At 40.8% G+C, this 17,998-nt stretch overlaps 1 protein-coding gene across 2 annotated transcripts in view; it reads right to left on the bottom strand.

Annotated features, from left to right (window-relative positions):
* RAB3B (RAB3B, member RAS oncogene family) overlaps positions 1-17,098 on the bottom strand; it is a 114,680-nt gene extending 97,582 nt beyond the window's left edge. Inside the window, exons 1-2 of one of the 2 annotated variants that reach the window (XM_063118360.1) lie at positions 16,953-17,098; positions 4,815-5,042 (exon numbers count right to left, since the gene is read on the bottom strand). In XM_063118360.1, the coding sequence (XP_062974430.1) occupies positions 4,815-5,042 (228 nt within the window). In that variant the 5' untranslated portion in view covers positions 16,953-17,098. Of the gene's footprint in view, positions 1-4,814; positions 5,043-16,649; positions 16,704-16,952 lie in introns of those variants that run through there. The other variant, XM_063118352.1, reaches the window with a different exon arrangement.
* Positions 17,099-17,998: the final 900 nt, after the last annotated feature.

The raw sequence follows: 17,998 nt of genomic DNA, 5'->3' as shown, positions 1-17,998 counted from the left end.
TCTTACAATACACTCCTATACATGTCTACTCAGAAGTAAGTCACATTGAGTTCAATGAGGCTCCCTCCCAGGTAAATAGGTGTTGAACAGCAGCCTTAAACATATAAGCCAGGATCCAAAGAACTGTATAGACTCACACAAGGGATTTGTGATAGCCAATATAATTTTTGATATTTTTTCTTTGTGCAGCTGATAAGGAATATTTAAATACAAATTTCTTTTGAAACTCCTCAATTGTTACAAAATATTTATTGAAATAATTTGCATCCACCTACACTGGCGTGCACAAAAGGCTGCTCACAATAAAACAACAACTGAAAATCATAAGCTACAAACAACAATAAAACATTAGAAAAGCAGCAGTAAACACAAGAAAATTACCTCTACTCCAAAAGCAGTTCTGGATGTACTGTTGTGTAAGGAAAATAAATCTAACAGTGCAGTTCTATTCAGGTCTACTGAGCAGTAAGCCCTACTGAGTTCAATAGGGCTTACTTCCAGGTAAATGGGCATAGGATTGTAGCCTCAGACTTGGCTACGTTGGCAAGGAAAAACGGGGTTTTATAGTCCAACACCTCTGGAGAGCACAAGGTTGGTGAAAGCTGGCCTAAATGGAGAAGTCAGCCTTATATATAAGGGTGACTTTTCTTTTTAGGCACAAATCCCTTAACTAAGTAGACAACAAAGCTGAGTAGAAAAAACAACAACCCAGAACAAAGAATACCTGACATGAGGACTGTGTGGTCTTTCACCTGCTTTATTACAGATAACTTCATTAACCTCAAATAAATCCCATGTATAACTTCATTTATCCCAAATAGATCTAAAATATTCATATTATCACAGGCTCAGGGGTGGGGTGGACCAAACGATGTGTCCATTGGGTTATATTAGCACAAAGCAGTGCCTATTGGGACTGGTTTTGTATTGAAAAGAATAAACATGTTTCGAAAGGCAATTCCCAATGACTGGAATAAGGCTTTTGAGTCATGTTTCTTGATTTATTTATTTTATTCTCTGTAACTGATTGTGAACGATCCATTGAAATTGTAATAACTCACTACCATCGGACCAGCCCTTATTTATTTATTTCAGTATAAACATCATATACCAATTTCCACAAAGGTATCAAATAAAACACAACAATAAAGCCATACAATAGTAAATCATTACTAATTAGTAATAAAACTATACACCCTACTGTGCACTACAGACTCTAACATGATGGGTCACACCTCAGGGAAAGTCTGTGTGAAGAAATGGGTCTTAAGAAGATGGAATCCTAAGCATGTTTGGGGAAGCTGGCTGGGGAATGCTGGGAGTTGTGGGACTTTTTTATGTCTCAACATACATAGGATTGTGCCCTAAATGTCAAAACTGTGGGTGCCTATCTTCTTCCTATGGAAAGAAGAAGCGAGGGAGACAGGAGCAGGCAGAGACCATCAGAACCTGCTTCAGTTGGACCACCCACCCCAGGCTAATTGTCATCTTGACCCTGTGGGGAAGAAGAAGGAGCTGTTGGTCTGCCCCTCCATTTGGAGATGAGAGGGCGGAGCAGGGCCTTCCCACCAGCCTAAACAGTCTCCTGAATTTCTTTTTATTTTCTCCCTCTTCCCTCCCCATCCCCTTTTCCTTGCGTGTCATGTCTGTTTTAGAATGGAATGGGATGAAAGACACCAGTCAATCTACACAATAGAGATGGAACAGTTTTAACCAAATTCGTATATCCCTATGTATAATGTGCTGCTGGAAAGAGACCCTTGCTAGCAACCTCATTGTTGCACTGGCTGCAGCTTCTGGACCTAGATCTGTGAAACAAATTTGACACCTTAAAAAATAAATTAATATCTATAGCAGAATGGAGTTGCTCAGCACTTGCATTAATTCCTTATTTAGAAATAACATTGAAACATCTTTAACACTAATAATGCTAAAAAGAACAGTATCTAAGAGGTGTAATTGAAATCACTGCAATTTGTTAGCACAATAAAGTTAAGTGTTTCTCATGCATTTTTCTAACACAATCTCTGCTTTCTGAAAACTTCAGCTACCAATTACTCTAGTGGGAAAAAGCCATTAACCGGGTATGATGTATGGAAAGGAATAAGACCATATATGGAAAAACAGAATGCTATTGGTGACTTCTATTTACAGAGTGTTGCAGGACTAACATTTTAAAAGTGCAACCCTATGCATGTTTAGACAGAAAAAACTCCTAAAACTCCCAGCATTCCTCAGCCAGCACTCTTTTCTCTTAAGGATGGTGGCCAGAATGAAGCATCAATGATACAGTTTGATACTGTATACTCTTGACTGGTACTATGTTAACTCCACAATCAGATTTTTTGCAACAATAGCTAAAAGAGAGAGAGCCGCTCTTCCCACTGGTGAAAAAAGGGCAACAGGTTTCCCCAAAGGATACTTCTATATTACAGATTACAATAGGATTTCTCTTCATCAGTATGCATGGCCAAATGGTCCACGTTGACTATAAAGCTGGTAGTATAAGTTTCTTTTAGAAGCCAGGATAACCTTCTTACAGATATTATTTCGATCAGCCTTCCCCAACCTGCTGCCCTCCAGATGTGTTGTACTGGAACCCCTATCCATCCCAGCCAACATGGCCATTTGCAGTCCAACACATCTGGAGAACAACAGGCTGGGGAAGGCTGATTTAGGTATAGCAAATTCTTCCTCAGCATGGGGCATAATATCTAATTCATATCTGAATTCATTGCCAATGCTAATATTCCTTTGAAATATGCTCCAGAGGTGGAAAGCAATTCACCTTCATGGGCCACATTGTGATCAAGGTGGGAAAATAAGCCATCATGGCTTATTTTCCCACCCTGCGCATGACAGTTGTGCACCACTTAATTAACATAATTGCCATCGCCGTGTGTGGCTTGTCATGATAAGCCACATCCATGCAAACCACACTGGCCTCCCACCTTCGCCAGGTCCAGACATTACAACAAGCCACACCCAGGGAAGGTGATTTGGGTAATTAGGTGGTGCATGTGGGATAGGAAAATAAGCTATGGTGGAATCTCCCCCCTCTCTCCACTATTTTGGCTTGAAAGGCCAAAACACCAAATGCTCTCACCCCCCACTAGTTGCTTCCATAGGTCTTTATCACTGTTGGAGGCTTTGCATTTATGCAATTAGCTGAAAGCAGAATTAAAATTGAAGTTCCACACAGCACTTAATATAGCACTGTATTATACACCAATGCCCTTCCCCATGGGCAATGTCCTTATATAATGTTTTGCACACAAATAAGTCTTGTTTTGTAATGATCGCTAGTGACTTCAACTAAAAGTGCATTGTTTGCAGGTAAATGCCACTTCATTGCTTCCTGTTGATCCCAGGATTAGTGATGAATACCCTGTTAATAGCTCCTTCAATAACACTCTGAATTGGCATGTCAGTTTTTCTTCCTGTGTTGGTGGTAGAATGCATTACTGATTTCCTTACATTGGATTGGATCCAGCATGTGCCTTCTGTGGAAAAAAGCGCTCCACTCATGGAAGGTGCCTTCACCTAATTTTGGAGTAACACCCGTCTCCCCACATCACAGCTCACCTCATTCAGCATGGACCCCTGGCCCTCTGTGTAGCATTTTCAGGGGGCTGGAGGGGCTGCCATGGGGTGGAGGGGGTGGCCAGCCTAGTTGTATGTGCCTAAATCTGGATCCACCGCATTTTCTTGTTTCTTTTTATAACAGAAAAACATTTCTGTTTCATTATACAATAAGGAAAACATAGATAGAAAATCAGTAATGAAAGCCTTCCCCACCCCTGGAAAGGAAGCTGACATGGGACAATTCAGAGAGGCTATTCGAGGGGCAATTCAGTGGCTATTCATCACTAGCTCTCCCAGCTAGCATAAGCAGGGAATAATATAAAATGGGCTATATCTTCAAAGATGAAATGTTCCTTTAAAGCAGGGGTGTTGAATCTCTTCCATCCTGAGGGATGAAAATTCCATTTCAGAGAAGCTTTTGGGAGCCACATTCAGTGACGGTCAGGGCCAAAGAGAAAAAGAGCAAAGCTAAAATACAAAAAAATCCTGCATATTCTAGTTTGTAGCTATTACTGCTAGTAATCAGGATTTAGGAGAGGCATGTCAACCTTTTAGAATGGGTAAAAATTGTGCAAAACCTGGGAAACCACCAAACAATTGAGGGAAAGGGAGGAACGGGGCATGACCCTATAGAGAACCCAGGAGGGTTGGATTTGGCCCACAGGCCTGAGATTCAACACCCTGGTTTATAGTAATAGGAGTCCTACAAGCCTTAATGGTAATTTCTCTGTTTTCATTGGACAGGCTGATGCTGCAATTGTATTGTTACAAAAACATCAGCACAAATCAGGTATGGAAAAAACCACAGCAGGACAAAACAGAAAACACTGTACAATGAGCTTTCTAGATCTTTGTCTGAATGCTCCATAAAAAGAGGGTCACCAAAGCATGTCAAAATTCCAGAGGAAAAAACTTGAGAGCATCCCTGAAAGAAGGAGTATTTGAATCTGCATTCATACACAAGAAGGAACACACGGCCACAATGCTACTGACAAACTTCAGCAGCCCATAAAGGGCAATGGGAATAGTTTCAGACACAGACTTTAAAAAGAATGCAATGCCCTGTTTCAAAAGTCTCTATTTTAGGAGGTTAAAAATAAATAAATCTTCTGTTCAAACAAAATGCAAACAAACGAACACCCTGTGAACTATAATCATGCTGGGATCTGGGAATAATATTGGTCATTTAGTGCATAAGATAAATGATTCAGGAATTGTTGGGTACTTACCCAAATCTGCAGTTTTACTCTCTTGTCATTCCTGTAAACAGTTTTCACCTTGAAGTCGATTCCCACTGTACTGACAAAGGCTGGAGTGAAAGTGTCATCAGCATATCTAAAGAGGAAGGATGTCTTGCCCACGCTGCTGTTGCCAATGATCAGGAGTTTGAACATATAATCAAAGTTCTGGTCGGAAGCATCCTTGTGTCCATATCTGGCATCTGTTACGGAAGCCATCTAAGAAAACAACAGCACCCATTTTTTCTTTCTCTGTGATTTATTTCATTCAAGGACAGTACACGCTCTTTGTGATCCCCATTGACATGTTCTACCCCCACCCCCACAATCCAGGGATACACTGAACAAAAAACAAAGGCAGCTGTGTTGGCCATAAGAAAAATGCCAAAATCGATATAGTATAATACTTTTATTAGGCCAACTCAAAGATCTCAAAAAAGGTGCAAGCTTTCGAGATCGCCAGATCTCTTCATCAGGCAAGAATTACAAAAAACTTGGCAGGGGTGCTGACTGGATGATGTAGCCAAGACACCTGCATGCCTCTAGGGTTAATTATGAACAGCTAGGATATTTAAAAGATTATTAATCCTGCCTATATTAGATAATATGGACTGAACAAACTGAATTTCATTATTAGATTTCAACATTACTAGCTAACATTTTACCAAGTTGAAAGGAAAAAACATCCAAATTTGTGCCAAGATGAGATGGGGCCACCTGGCTTCCAGATTGCCTTAATTATTGTATTCTTTACTGACTGGCACCTAAAGTGAAAAGGTGCCTACTTCTGTGTTAATCCTGAGTGCACAAGAAATATAAGTAGTAAGACTCCACGAGAACAGAGATTCTGTGCATGTTTTATCATTGTGATACTGCATTGTTACTATTACATTTTGCTAAAAAAAATTCCAAGACAAGGTATGAGTAGCCTTTTCACTAATACAAGAAGAAAAGATTCCCAGTAAGATTTTGATAGTAGAGGTGCTAAGTACAATAAAACTGACTTATGGTAGACTAATTTGAGAAACCTCAGTGTGACTGAGGAAGATCTTCCCCATTCAAAGTAGTGCTGCCAATTACCTAGTCAATTTAAATCTGGCACTTATTCTTGATTTGCTCCTTGTACATTTCCCCCACTGGGAAATTCACTAGTTCTTGATAATATAGTGGTTTCCCATTTACCATGTCAATCTCACTCTAAGTGGGCATTGCAAGGTTTATTGCTTGTATGTTTCTCCCTTAGGAAAAAGCACTGTGCTTCTTTGCAATCTAATAATAATAGCAAAAAATAAATAAAAAATCCATGAGTGTGGCAGGGAGAAGCTTATGAACATATCTTGAACTATATGAAGAAAGGCAGGGTAAAAATACTTTAAATAAATAAATATCAATGTAAACAAATAGTAGGGGTATGCAATAAAGTAATAACTGCCCTCACATATGCTCATGCCCACACAGATCTTTTGCACTATTAATGTGCTAAGAGATACTCAAAATGCATGGAGATAAATCTATAGGTTTATCCAATCAATGATAGAACTACTTGCATCAGTGGAACCAGGAAGGGGGAGATTCTTTCTTCACCCTGCTGCCCACCCGCACCCACACCAGCACCCAGCAGTACACCCTCAAAAATCTGCTCCAGAAGGTTGGGGGACCCTTCAGAGCAGATTTTCAAAGGGAGGAGAGAGGGAGTACATTCTGCTAATGTAGCATTGGATTCCATCCATCCAAAAAATGTATATATTAAACAATTTATAATGGGATACACTTGGGATATCTGCTTCCTATGTCTCTCACCTCTTTTTATTTGGTACTGATTCCTGACTGGAAACAATTACCTCAAATGGCAGCTACTCAAACCATCAGGGTTGGATATAGTTTGAACACTTTGCCTACCTCTATGCAAAGTGAGATGGCTGCCCTAGGTAGTAGTTACTAGGCGCGGTGTGTGTTACATGTCCTATTCTGCTTCCCTTAAGCAAGCCTGCTGATCTCAAGCACAGTGGAAATTGCTTGCCCATCATCAGTGTCAAAGTAAGATTTAACTGTCAGTCTGGTCAGCTTCTGTACATGAAATGGGAGGGGACAACGTGTTATCCTTTGCTTCAGGCAACAAAACGTCTTGTACAATAGTCCCCATGGAATTCAGAATATGGAACAGTTTCATTTTGTTTTTCTGAAATCACAGTGGCAGAAAAAAGTCTAAAAGAGATGTCTAGAAAATGACAGGTTGGTCAAAGAATGCTACGGGTAGGATTTCATTCGGTGTAATGCCTAGTCCTGTGTACTTCCTAGTCTCTAATCCCAGTTGCGTTGCAGTGTCCCCAAGCAATGTTGGCCAGATGTTTATGTTGTTATTAGCTGCATGTATCTTTGGATACTTATAACCTTCTTCCATTATTTAGGGAGATGACAGCAGCAGAGCATCTGCTTTGCATGCAGAAGGTCCCAGGTTTGATCCCCGGCATCTCCAAGTAGAGTAGGAAAAATTCCTGCCTGAAACCCTGGAGGGCGGCTACCACTGAGTGCTGACAATTCTGGTGAATCAACAGTCTGGCTTAATATAAGACAGCTTCCTGTGTTCCTGAACCTGGGACCCTGCCACTGATCTATAGCCCAATGTAAATATGTGATTAGAGGAAGCAGCCACAAGCAGCGCAGCAGGCCTACATATAATGATCAAGCTCACCTATTAAGGATTCAGCACACAGAATGACCTCCCAATTACTGGTTAGTCGGGGCTGTTTAATGAAACACACATCCTAGCTATATGTGTTTTTTTTAAAAAAAAATGGATCAGAGGCATAAAGTACTGCTCAGACTATTTTGTGGTTCAACTATGAGTCATAAGATGCATTATGCATTTGACATCTAGTATTTCTGTACAAGAGGGAAGCTAATATAAACAAATTAGACTGAGGGTGCTGCCTCTAGCGTGTCAACACATTTCTCTTGCAGCAAGGAAATAAAGCACTTTTGCTCCCAACATCAGCCTAATCACATAGAAGGAAGGAGAACCGCAATAGAGAGGTCAGGGCAGAAGCAGAGTTGGGAATGAAATGAAACCCATAAATCCCATTATAGCTTCAGTTAAATTTACTTATTGATGCAACAGTCACTAATACAAAGGGGACAATTCACACAGACTGCATGGGAGACAAAGCATTTGTCATAAGCACAAACCACTGGGATAGCATGCATACAATGAGTTGTGTGGATTCTGTCACGCAGCTCATGAACAGATTACCAGGCACAGAAATTTTCAGTCCATACAGGAAAAAGTTGACATGGGCTGAGAAGAGCAACACACCCCTCAAAATAGTCAAATGAATCAATATAATGTATAAGCATCAGTGCACAATTGTTGCTCTGCATCTTTTCACTATGATTTGATTATATGACCTTAGATATTCTGCCATTTTGGGGAGCTTTCACAGAATTTGGCAGTCATGGAGTTTTTTGCAAGAAATACTCATGGCCATGGTGCAGTCCCAACCTGTTGCCCTCCAGATGTGTTGGACTACATCTCTCCTGGCATATGACTGTGCTGGTTGAAGATGATAGGGATTGCAGTCCAACACACTTAGAAAGCAGCAAGCTGAGAGAGGCTGCCAGGGTAGGTCAGGTACTAGGACCCAGCAGTCCCATGTAAGGGTTAATAGCTAAAAAGTGGTCTGTGCATCAGAGATGTAGATATGGTTGAGCTCCATTTTGTTCCTAGGAGATGTAATCTACTTTAATGCTTTTATTACACTCTGGCTATTTTGGGTGCCAACCAATGTGTCATGATCAGGCCTGTTCTCCTTAGTGTGGGGGAAGGCGTTTCAGGTTATCAATCAGAATCAGATTCTGAACCAAAAAAAAAAGGACTAGAAATGTATTGGCCTACCCAGAAGTGGGGGCAGAGATTCTCCCAGGCTCTTCAGCAGCCAGGGATGAATAGTCACCAGACTTCATCACGAAAATGCTAAAAACCCAGTCTGTGGGAACTCAGCAATCTTCAGAGGGGGAAGGGACTTCAGAGTTGACCAATTCCAGAATCAGCCGCCAATTCAAACAGGCGGAGCTAAAAGAAGGCGAGAGGCGATCAGCTTGGCTAGCTTCTTGCCAAAGGCTTCTTCAGAGGAACGCTCCCTGAAGTTAAAGAGCTCAGAGGAAAAAGCTTCCCTTTTGTTGAAAGGACAATTGTCTAGCTTAATTAGCCAAGTTTTAGCCTAGAAGAAAGTTCCTAGTGTTACACACTCTTCAGGTGCTAAGAGATGTTTATTTGCTGAATAAAGTTTTCTGGATTACTTGGCAGACCCCTTTATTGTCTCACATCGCAGTGGGAGGGCTTAGAAACACAACACAAGGAAGGGCCCATGTCCCATCCTCAGCTGCAGGGGAATCCGGCAACCGACTCTATGCAGGCAACTGAAAGACATGAGTAGACACTAAAACAAAATTTAAAATAAAATAAAATAAACCCTCCTACTTCATGTGCACAAGCTATACATCTTTTTACTCTTAAACAGATTCTTGAGATGTTGTTTGATTTCTTCACATGTGATTCTTGTAAAAACTGTGTGCGCAAGGAAAAAATATACATCTGGAAGAGGGTTCCTTGAATTACAACCCACTTTATTTCATTCTATGATTGAGCATAAAGGTATGGGTTACCAGTAGTAATAAAGAAAGGGAGATGGTTCTATGTCAATTAAACAACTACCAAAACCTACGACTTGATGTTCATTCATTCATTCATTCAATGGTGATTTATTACATATCCAAAAACATTTTGAAGCAAAGAGCTTCCTAGCTTTGTTACAATCGCCAGACAAACTTCATTACAAAATTAGATTATCTGCCATTTACAGTAATCTAATTTAAATCCTTATTATAAATTACTAGAGCCTACTTCTTGAAGACTAGCAATTGCATCAAGTTCAGCTGAAGCACAAACATGTCTCCCATGTAGGATAAGTAAAGACTTTCTCTCTTAGTCATATCCATGACCTAGAGCAGCCAGATTTTTCTAAACCAAGATCTTGAGAAGAATAATTGCTTTGACCCACAGACATTTGTGTTGGGGAAAACAAGGCAACTCCAAGTTCTTCCATGTGTGTCATGTTTACCCAGGGTCCACTGGAGCTGCCTAAGCATATTGTGACTTTAAGGGTGCAATGCTATGCATGTTAGACAGGAACAAAGGCCTATAACTCCCAGCATTCTCCCTCCAACATGTGTGTGTTGCCTGCTTATATGTCTGTATGTAAGTGGTTTTATGTTATGTGCAAAATTATATTTTTAAGGTGTTCAATCTTTGTGAACTGCCCAAAGAGATTTGGCTATTTCACAGTATAGAAATATAATAAGTGAAATGGAACAGTCCTTCCTGGTGTGTACCAATTCGAACTACAAATAGGGGAGTGCATATTTAACTGCTCATCATGGAGAACGGTTTTAGTCTGATCAATTCACTGATGTGCTCATTTTCTACAAGCAGGGAGCTGTTCTTCTTTCATTTTTTACATTGTGAGGGAGCATTCACACCTACAGACTGTATTAGGAACCAACTTAATTCAAGTAAAAATCAAAATATACTTTATTAGCAATGATAAGAGATACAAATGTTGATTAAATATGTCAGAAGGAACAGTATAGCTCCTGTCTGCATGGACACCCTTCTCTTTTATTATTCATTTTGGCAGCTTTCTCATGTGCAATCTCAGAGACTGGCAGCAGGTTCCTTAATCCTCAGTGTGAACAATAACAGAGATTGTCAGGATGTTTCCCTTATACATTTCAGATGCCAAGCCACATGTGGAAACCAGAGCCTAGTAGGAGTGATGAAATGCATAAGAGAAGATGAGGGGGGGAAGTGGGGCCATTCCAACAGCAGACCTCCCCCCTAGAAGACTCCTTCCCTCCTAACCATCATCACCAGCAGCCACCCCAGCAGGGGAAGGAGATGGTGAAGCAGGGCCATTCCACCAGTCCTGCTGAAAGACTACTTTATTTTTCCTCTTCCCTACCTGCCCCTTTTTCCTTGCATGTCATGTCTTTTTAGACCAAGAGTCCGAGGGTAGGGACTGTCTTCTTTTACTGATTCCAGGAATTTTCTTCTTTTACTGATTTCGCTTAAGAGCTAAAAAGGCTCCTGGGATGGTACTTAAAAATACTTTAAATAAATAAATAAATACACAAATAGATTCTGCCAAAGCTAGTCAATGGTGAACAATAGCTAACCTTCTTCACTGAGTCAGAGGTGACAGGGCTAAACTAGACATGATATAAATCCATACACAGGGTCTCCTGCGTTTTGTTAATGGGTATCATGGGACCCTCTGATTTGACTCAGGACTGGGACAGGGGAGAGTTAACCCCTTCCCCCATGCAGTTTTCACAGTTCCCAACTCCACCAAAGTTGGTATTTGTCCGATATCCTATGGATACTCATATATTTTTGTCCCAATATAGTATGCATAGATAGATATAACTCAAAACCATATGCATAGATAGATATGATATAACTCAAAACACTAACTCCCCGCCCTCCCCCCTTGAGCTTTTGTCAGCTCCCCAAGCCTCTTAGACGACTGCCCTGTTCCTCAGCTCTGTTTTCTCTATGCCTCTTGGATCCATAGCAGATATGGGAGCAAAAGCTGCCATATTGGTGGTGTAAATATTTCATAATCTGACCTTTTTGTTATGCTCCCAATACTACATATTATGCTTAGCAATGTTCAAAGCAGTAAGTGTGTGTGTGTGTGTGTGTGTGTGTGTGTGTGTGTATGTATATATATATATATATATATATATATATATATATATATATATATATCTTGCGATCTGCTGACAGAACACAATGGATCAGATCCAGACCTGCTGCTCTATGTATGGAAGGGCTGTTTCTGTTCATGGAAGTGACTCAGATTTCGTGGAGGCTCCTGTTGCAGGAAGGCAGAGGAGGTGAAATTCACCGGCTTCCTCTTCCCCCTGCAGCCCCCAGTGCCACCCCCCATGCTATTTCAGAGACTCCCCCAACCCTCTGGCACAGATTTTAGTGGGGCATAGGGGTCTGAAAGGTGAACAGGCAAAGATCATATCCGCTTCTGCTTGCAGGTGGGAGGATCCGGTCAGTGGAGTTCTTTTAGAGGGAAATATGGATCCAAACAAATATTTTTTATGAATGGAGTTGAAATGTATAAGGTATTTGGCGTTACAAAATGTTCCATTTATAAACTGTTATAAATTTATGTGCTTGTATTTAGACTTTAAAGCCTATGCTTATGTATTTATGTAAAACGTATGCGGCCTGCAATACCATTGACCATGGTATTCTTCTGAGTTGCCTAGCTCAGGTAGAACTGGGGTGGGGAGGTTCCTTAATTTATTTAAAAATAAAATACAATAAAAACCAGGGTGGATTTGATTTAAATCACTACTCAGAAAGACTCAATTTAATCATGTGACTCCCCCCCCAGCAAAAAAATGTGCACTCTTCCTCGCTATATTTTACACAACTCAGAGTGACCAAAGACTCATTCTTGCTGGGTATAATCTTAAGATTTACAACTAGTTGAAGTTTTCATTTTTAGAATAGAAACTTTTCAGATTAGTTTTACAGTTATATCAAAAAATACTGATTTGGTTATAATATTAGAAACACATCATAGATAGATAATTATGAAATTATTGTGAGGTGAACTATCTCCAGTTTAATAGGTTAATCATTCATATTTGGACAACTTTCCTGCTGTACTTTACTGGAAGGAGAAAAATAATATTCCAAAAACCTCTGGAAGAGCATGACATTGTGAATGGATTAATGGAATTCATTTACCAAAAAAATTAAATGGCCTCATGCTACATAATTAAAAATTAATCCTTATTTCATGATGAATAACCTTCGGACTATAATGTATCTTAAATAGAAAACTTTTTTAGATAGATTTTTCCTCAAAAAGCATTTTATTAAAAAAAATCCAATTTAAATTAAAAAAAAATCTAATTTTTTAAAATTATTTTTAAATCATTCCACCCTGATAAAAACAGAATAAAGTACCTTAAAAATCTATTTTAAGGTGTTTTATTCTGTGTGTGTTTTTGTTTTGGTTTTTGGTATTTTATCTTGTACACCGCTCCAGTAAATACATATTGTAAATAAAATAAATAAAATAATAAATAATAAATTTTATTACATTTTTATACTGCCCATCAGCTGACACTTTCTGGGTTGTGCACAATTAAAACCATAAAATACAACTATAAATTTAAAACATTAAAAGTTGAAAAGGCAATATAAAACCAGCTACATTAAAGACCAGGGAAAGCCTGTGTAAAAAGGTATGTCTTCAGGAAATGTTTAAAAGATATGTTTTCCACCTCCGGAACTGCACGAGGGAGGGTCCTCCAGAGGGTAGGTGCTGCCACAGAGGAGGCCCACCACCGAGGTGGCTTCAGTACTTTCTGGAGGGATATATCCAGATGGCGGTGCTGAGGAGACTCCTGTTCTACCCCATGGACATTGGCCTTTGGGATGCTTAAAAGTTCTATTTCATCCCTTATGCTTTTCATTATCTACATGAAGCTGCTGGGAGAAGTCAACTGGAGGTTTGAGCTTAAGAGAGCCAATGTGATTTTGGATTGGGACTTGGGACACCCAAGTTCTAGTCCCCAATCAGCCATGAGGCTCACTGGGTGACTTTGGACCAGTCACCGTCTCTCACCCTAACTTATCTCATAAAGTTATTTTGAGGATAAAATGGAGAAGATGAGGATCATGCGCACAACCTTAAAACTCTTTGGAGGAAAAATGGAATATAAATTAACAAATATATACATAATAAAGTGTCTTCAGTGGCACACATCTTTTCCATCTAGTCCCAGTCTGGAGGCAGTTTTCGGATGGATGAGGGCAAATAAGACGAGACTTAATCCAGATAAGACGGAGGTATGGTGGGTGGGGAAACCTGTTGATCTGGACAGAAGTGACCAACCAGTGCTTAATGGAGCTGCATTCCCCGTAAAGCACCAAATGTACAGCCTGAGATACTCCTGCACTATCCATGAGGACAGTTGTCAGGAGTGCATTTAATCAGCTTTGGCTGATTTGCCAGCTGTTTCCCACCTAGAGAAAGTGGACCTTGCTACAGTCATTCATGTGCAAGTTAGATTCACACTAGACTACTATTATGTGCTGTATGTGGAGCTGCCTTTAGACAGTTTAGAAGCTTCCACTGGAGCAGAATGCAGGCACCCAGTTGCTTCTGGGGGCTAGGTGATCAGAGCATGTAAGACTCATCCTACATTGGTTGCCAGTGCATTTTCAGCGCAATTTAAAGTATTGGGGATACCTCTAACATCCTAAATGGCTTTGGACCCTGGTTACGGGCCTGCTAGTAAGGTCTTTCAGGTTGGTAGGCACAAGAAATAGGGCCTTTTCTGTGGTGGCCTCATCAGTACAGGAAAGGTCTTGGCTCCATCACTGTGCATGATTACACAAATCATGGTTAACATACCATGGATTGTTTGTGAGCACATGGAAGTGAGTAAACGTACTGGCTTCCACCTGCTCGTCCACTCCCAATTTGCTAAATACCCTAAGAAGACCCATTCCTGACCCAGAACTCTGGGCTGTTGAGGGAGAAATAACCCTGACTTTTAACCCATGGTTTTGTTGTTGGGTTAATAGTCTGGGTTGTTTCTCCTTAAACAGTCTGGAGTTCCAGGTCTGGATGTCATGGTGAACAACCAAGGAATGGGGCTGCAGGAGCCAACATGCTTGTTTGCTCCCAGTTGCTCACAAACAACTATCCAAACTGGTTCATTGACTGCTTTTAAATCAGTTCTAAAGACCTGATTGTCTAAAGTTGATTTTAATGGATTACTCTGATTACATGCTTTTAAATTGTGATTTTAAACTTCCTGCTATTTTAAACTGTTTCTATTTCTGCTGTCTTATTGTTTCATGTTTGTTCTGATTATGATTTTTATTTTATTGCTATTTTAAATAATATTTATTTACTGAAGGCAGATGTAGTGATGTTTTAAAACGTAAGATTGGCAATGTGTAAAAAGGAGACGTGAGGACAAAGATTCTTCCTTCAACTTAAACATTTAACTTATCTGTAATATACATGTTCCCTCATCTCTCCTACCTGGGTACCCTATTATCAGTGGTCTTTCGCAATTCAGCCAACCTTTTTGCAAAATTTCCCACAGAATTCCTACTGTTCTTTTGTGCAGCTGCCAACCACTGTCACTCACTCGCCAACCCCACAACTGAGAGACGAGGCTGCTCTGGAACCCAATGGCCACATCAGTCAAATGCAATGCTTTCTGTTACTCTGCCCTTCTCTCAGTCTCACATCTCTCTGCACCCTAGATGCTCAAAGGCTCCAACACTTTTTCCACTTCTCATACTCATCCCAAAACATATATAGAAATTCCATATTCCACAACAGTCACAGATATATCTATAGTTCATTTTTTTATAGAGAGCATCCTTCCCAGCTTGGTGTCCTCCATAAGTCTGGGACTACAACTTCAATCATCCCCAGCCAACATGTTTGCAGTCAAATACTGAGGGAGGGTGCCTGGTTGGGGAAGGCTGGTATAGAGCCTAACATTAAGAAACTCATGTCATTTGCATAACACATTGGTCAGCGTAATATGCTCTTAACGCATTATCTGAATTTTCTGGCTATTAATTGTCTGCATTTTGCAAAATCACCAATCCTGTGCCCAGCAGCTTACTCAAACTGTGCAAGTATGTCCTTTGTTTTAGGACACACCAGCTCCATAAAATAGTCTTTCCAGCTCCAGACTGTCCCCTCCTTTTTTTAATTAATATGGCAATCCTAATATGCACTATGGTAACCACTACCCTGAGAAGACAGCTCATATGTTTATCTTGAGATTAGTTTTGCATTAATATGGTTTAGCATATCCAGAATATTTCTTTATCTTTCCATTTGTATTTTGCTAATATTATGTACACAGCAGATAAGACTCAACATATTTACCTAGTATAAATGGATTTAAAGGCCGGTACATTGTGAATTGCTGTCTGATATGCCACAAATATTCTATAAGAAGAGGGTCTGAAAAAAGTCTCCATTCAAAACAATGGGAAGAGCACTGGTTTTCAAATAAATTAGGTGGCTTTTTTAATGAAATCTGGGGTGATTTACTAATTCGTTTTGAGAAACAAGAAATGGCAAATAGCTACACCATCAGCAGAGCTATATATATTAACAGATTACTATGAATACTGATATATTTAGGCTGGATAAATCAAAACTCCCTACGCTAAAATTTTAAACATGTCCTATTACGTTTGCCTATTTGCTAGGAAACTGTTACACTTTCCAGTCAGTGGGGGGATGCAAAAGCTAATGAAAGATACTAAAAGTGGCAAGATACAATCTCTTAGCACAAGCCTTCAATGAGAAAGAGATAATCTTTTGTTGTTGCTGCTACTGACAGTTTTTGGGTTTGTTTTTAAATGGCCCATTTTATGGGGAACAGCTTATTTTGAACAAAGAAAAATGAAGCAGAAAGAAACTAAAGCCCAACCTGATAGTGTAAGAAATATCAGCTCCTTAATGGTACCTTCTGGCGCGCGTTATTATTGCTGTGAGGCTACTAAATCAAGGAGATAGATTAAGGAACCCTCTTATAATTACCACAGGGGTCCCACACTACATAAGCCTCTGGAAATCAAACATCTGCGCCGGAAAGATCTGCCTCAAATCTTGGACAAGGGGAGGCGATTGGCTGAGAGTTACAGAAAAGGCGCTCTGTACGTACTCAGAGGCACGCCTATTACTGCCTTACCTTAGCAATGAAAGCAGCTTCCGGAGCTAAACGTTTAACCCCGAGAGACCCTGTTTTCTTTCGTACAGAGGGGCTTAAGGTTTTCCCGTTACCTCTCTCTCTCTCTCACACACACACACACACACACACACACACACAAGCCTGGGAGAGTTGCCTGGCTCTGCAAGGATACTTCGCCCTGGCGCTCGCGGCGATAGCTCGGCCCCTCCGATTGCAGCGGCGAGAGGATGATTTGAAGCGTGCCGCTGCCCTGGGAGCGGGGAAAGTTGGGTGGGGACCACTCCTCTCCTCTCGCGCTCTTACCTGGGGCGCAGGTGATGGAGCCGCAACGCGAGTGAGGGAGCCAAGCTCTACGAGGCGGAGGCGGCGCTGGTTGGAGACTCAGCCGAACCCGAGCAAGGCTCCTCTTGCCCACAGAGACCTCCGGGCGGAGAAGAGCTGCGTCCGGCTTCGCCTCACAGCCAGCAGCTCTTCCGCCCGCTCGGCGTTCAGAGGATGGTCCTCGGGGCGGAGCTGTGGTGAAGACCTCCCGCCTTCTTTCGCGCCAGGAGAAATCAGTGGTGGCTTTTGGGAGGCCGAGCCAGGAAGGCAAAGTTGGCCCTTAGCCGACCCCCGGGGCCAAGCCACGGCTAAAGATCTCCAGATCTCTTCATCAAGCTCTCTACTAGAACGTCCCCTCAATGGACGTCCACCTTTCCCTCACCGACCGTGCACACGCACGTAGCCAGAGCCAGGGTTGGGAGTAGGGAAGGTGATCCTCCCTAATTTCTCTCTGCCTGCTTAATTTATTATTATTATTTTTTTACAAACAAGTAATTTAAAAAACGGTTTACAATTTTGCCCTTAAAAGACTTGCAAACCAAATGAATCCCCCTCGCTACTTTTTGGCGCCCCCACCCCGAACTTTTAGACTGACTACGGACCTACACGTCTCTGCCCCATTATATTCTCCTTTCTGAACCACATAGTTTTTAGGCATACACACAAACGCTAAAAACAAAACAAAAACAGTCATGGTGGAGTAAAAATTATTATTTTTAATTATAAGTCTCGGATAAAGCCAAAAACCAGAGTTAGAGAATACCTTTATTAAGACCCACCAAAAATCTCACAAAATTGTGCAAGCTTTCGAGTTCTCCAGATCTCTTCATCAAGCTAAGTGGTATAAGAGGCAGGCAAAGAACAGGCGGGACGGACAGAAACGTTAAAAATTAGTTTCCAACACGACTAAATAAAAGATTACAAGATGCTCCATTTAAAAAACAAATAAACAACACCCACTGAGGTATTTCTGACCCCCTCAACAACCCTACGCATAGTTTTAAAAATGCCTTCGAAGAAGGGTGGGA

The sequence above is a fragment of the Elgaria multicarinata genome, chromosome 1, assembly GCF_023053635.1.
Source record: "Elgaria multicarinata webbii isolate HBS135686 ecotype San Diego chromosome 1, rElgMul1.1.pri, whole genome shotgun sequence".
Classification (NCBI taxonomy): Eukaryota; Metazoa; Chordata; class Lepidosauria; order Squamata; family Anguidae; genus Elgaria; species Elgaria multicarinata.
This window is presented reverse-complemented; position numbering and strand designations above follow the sequence as displayed.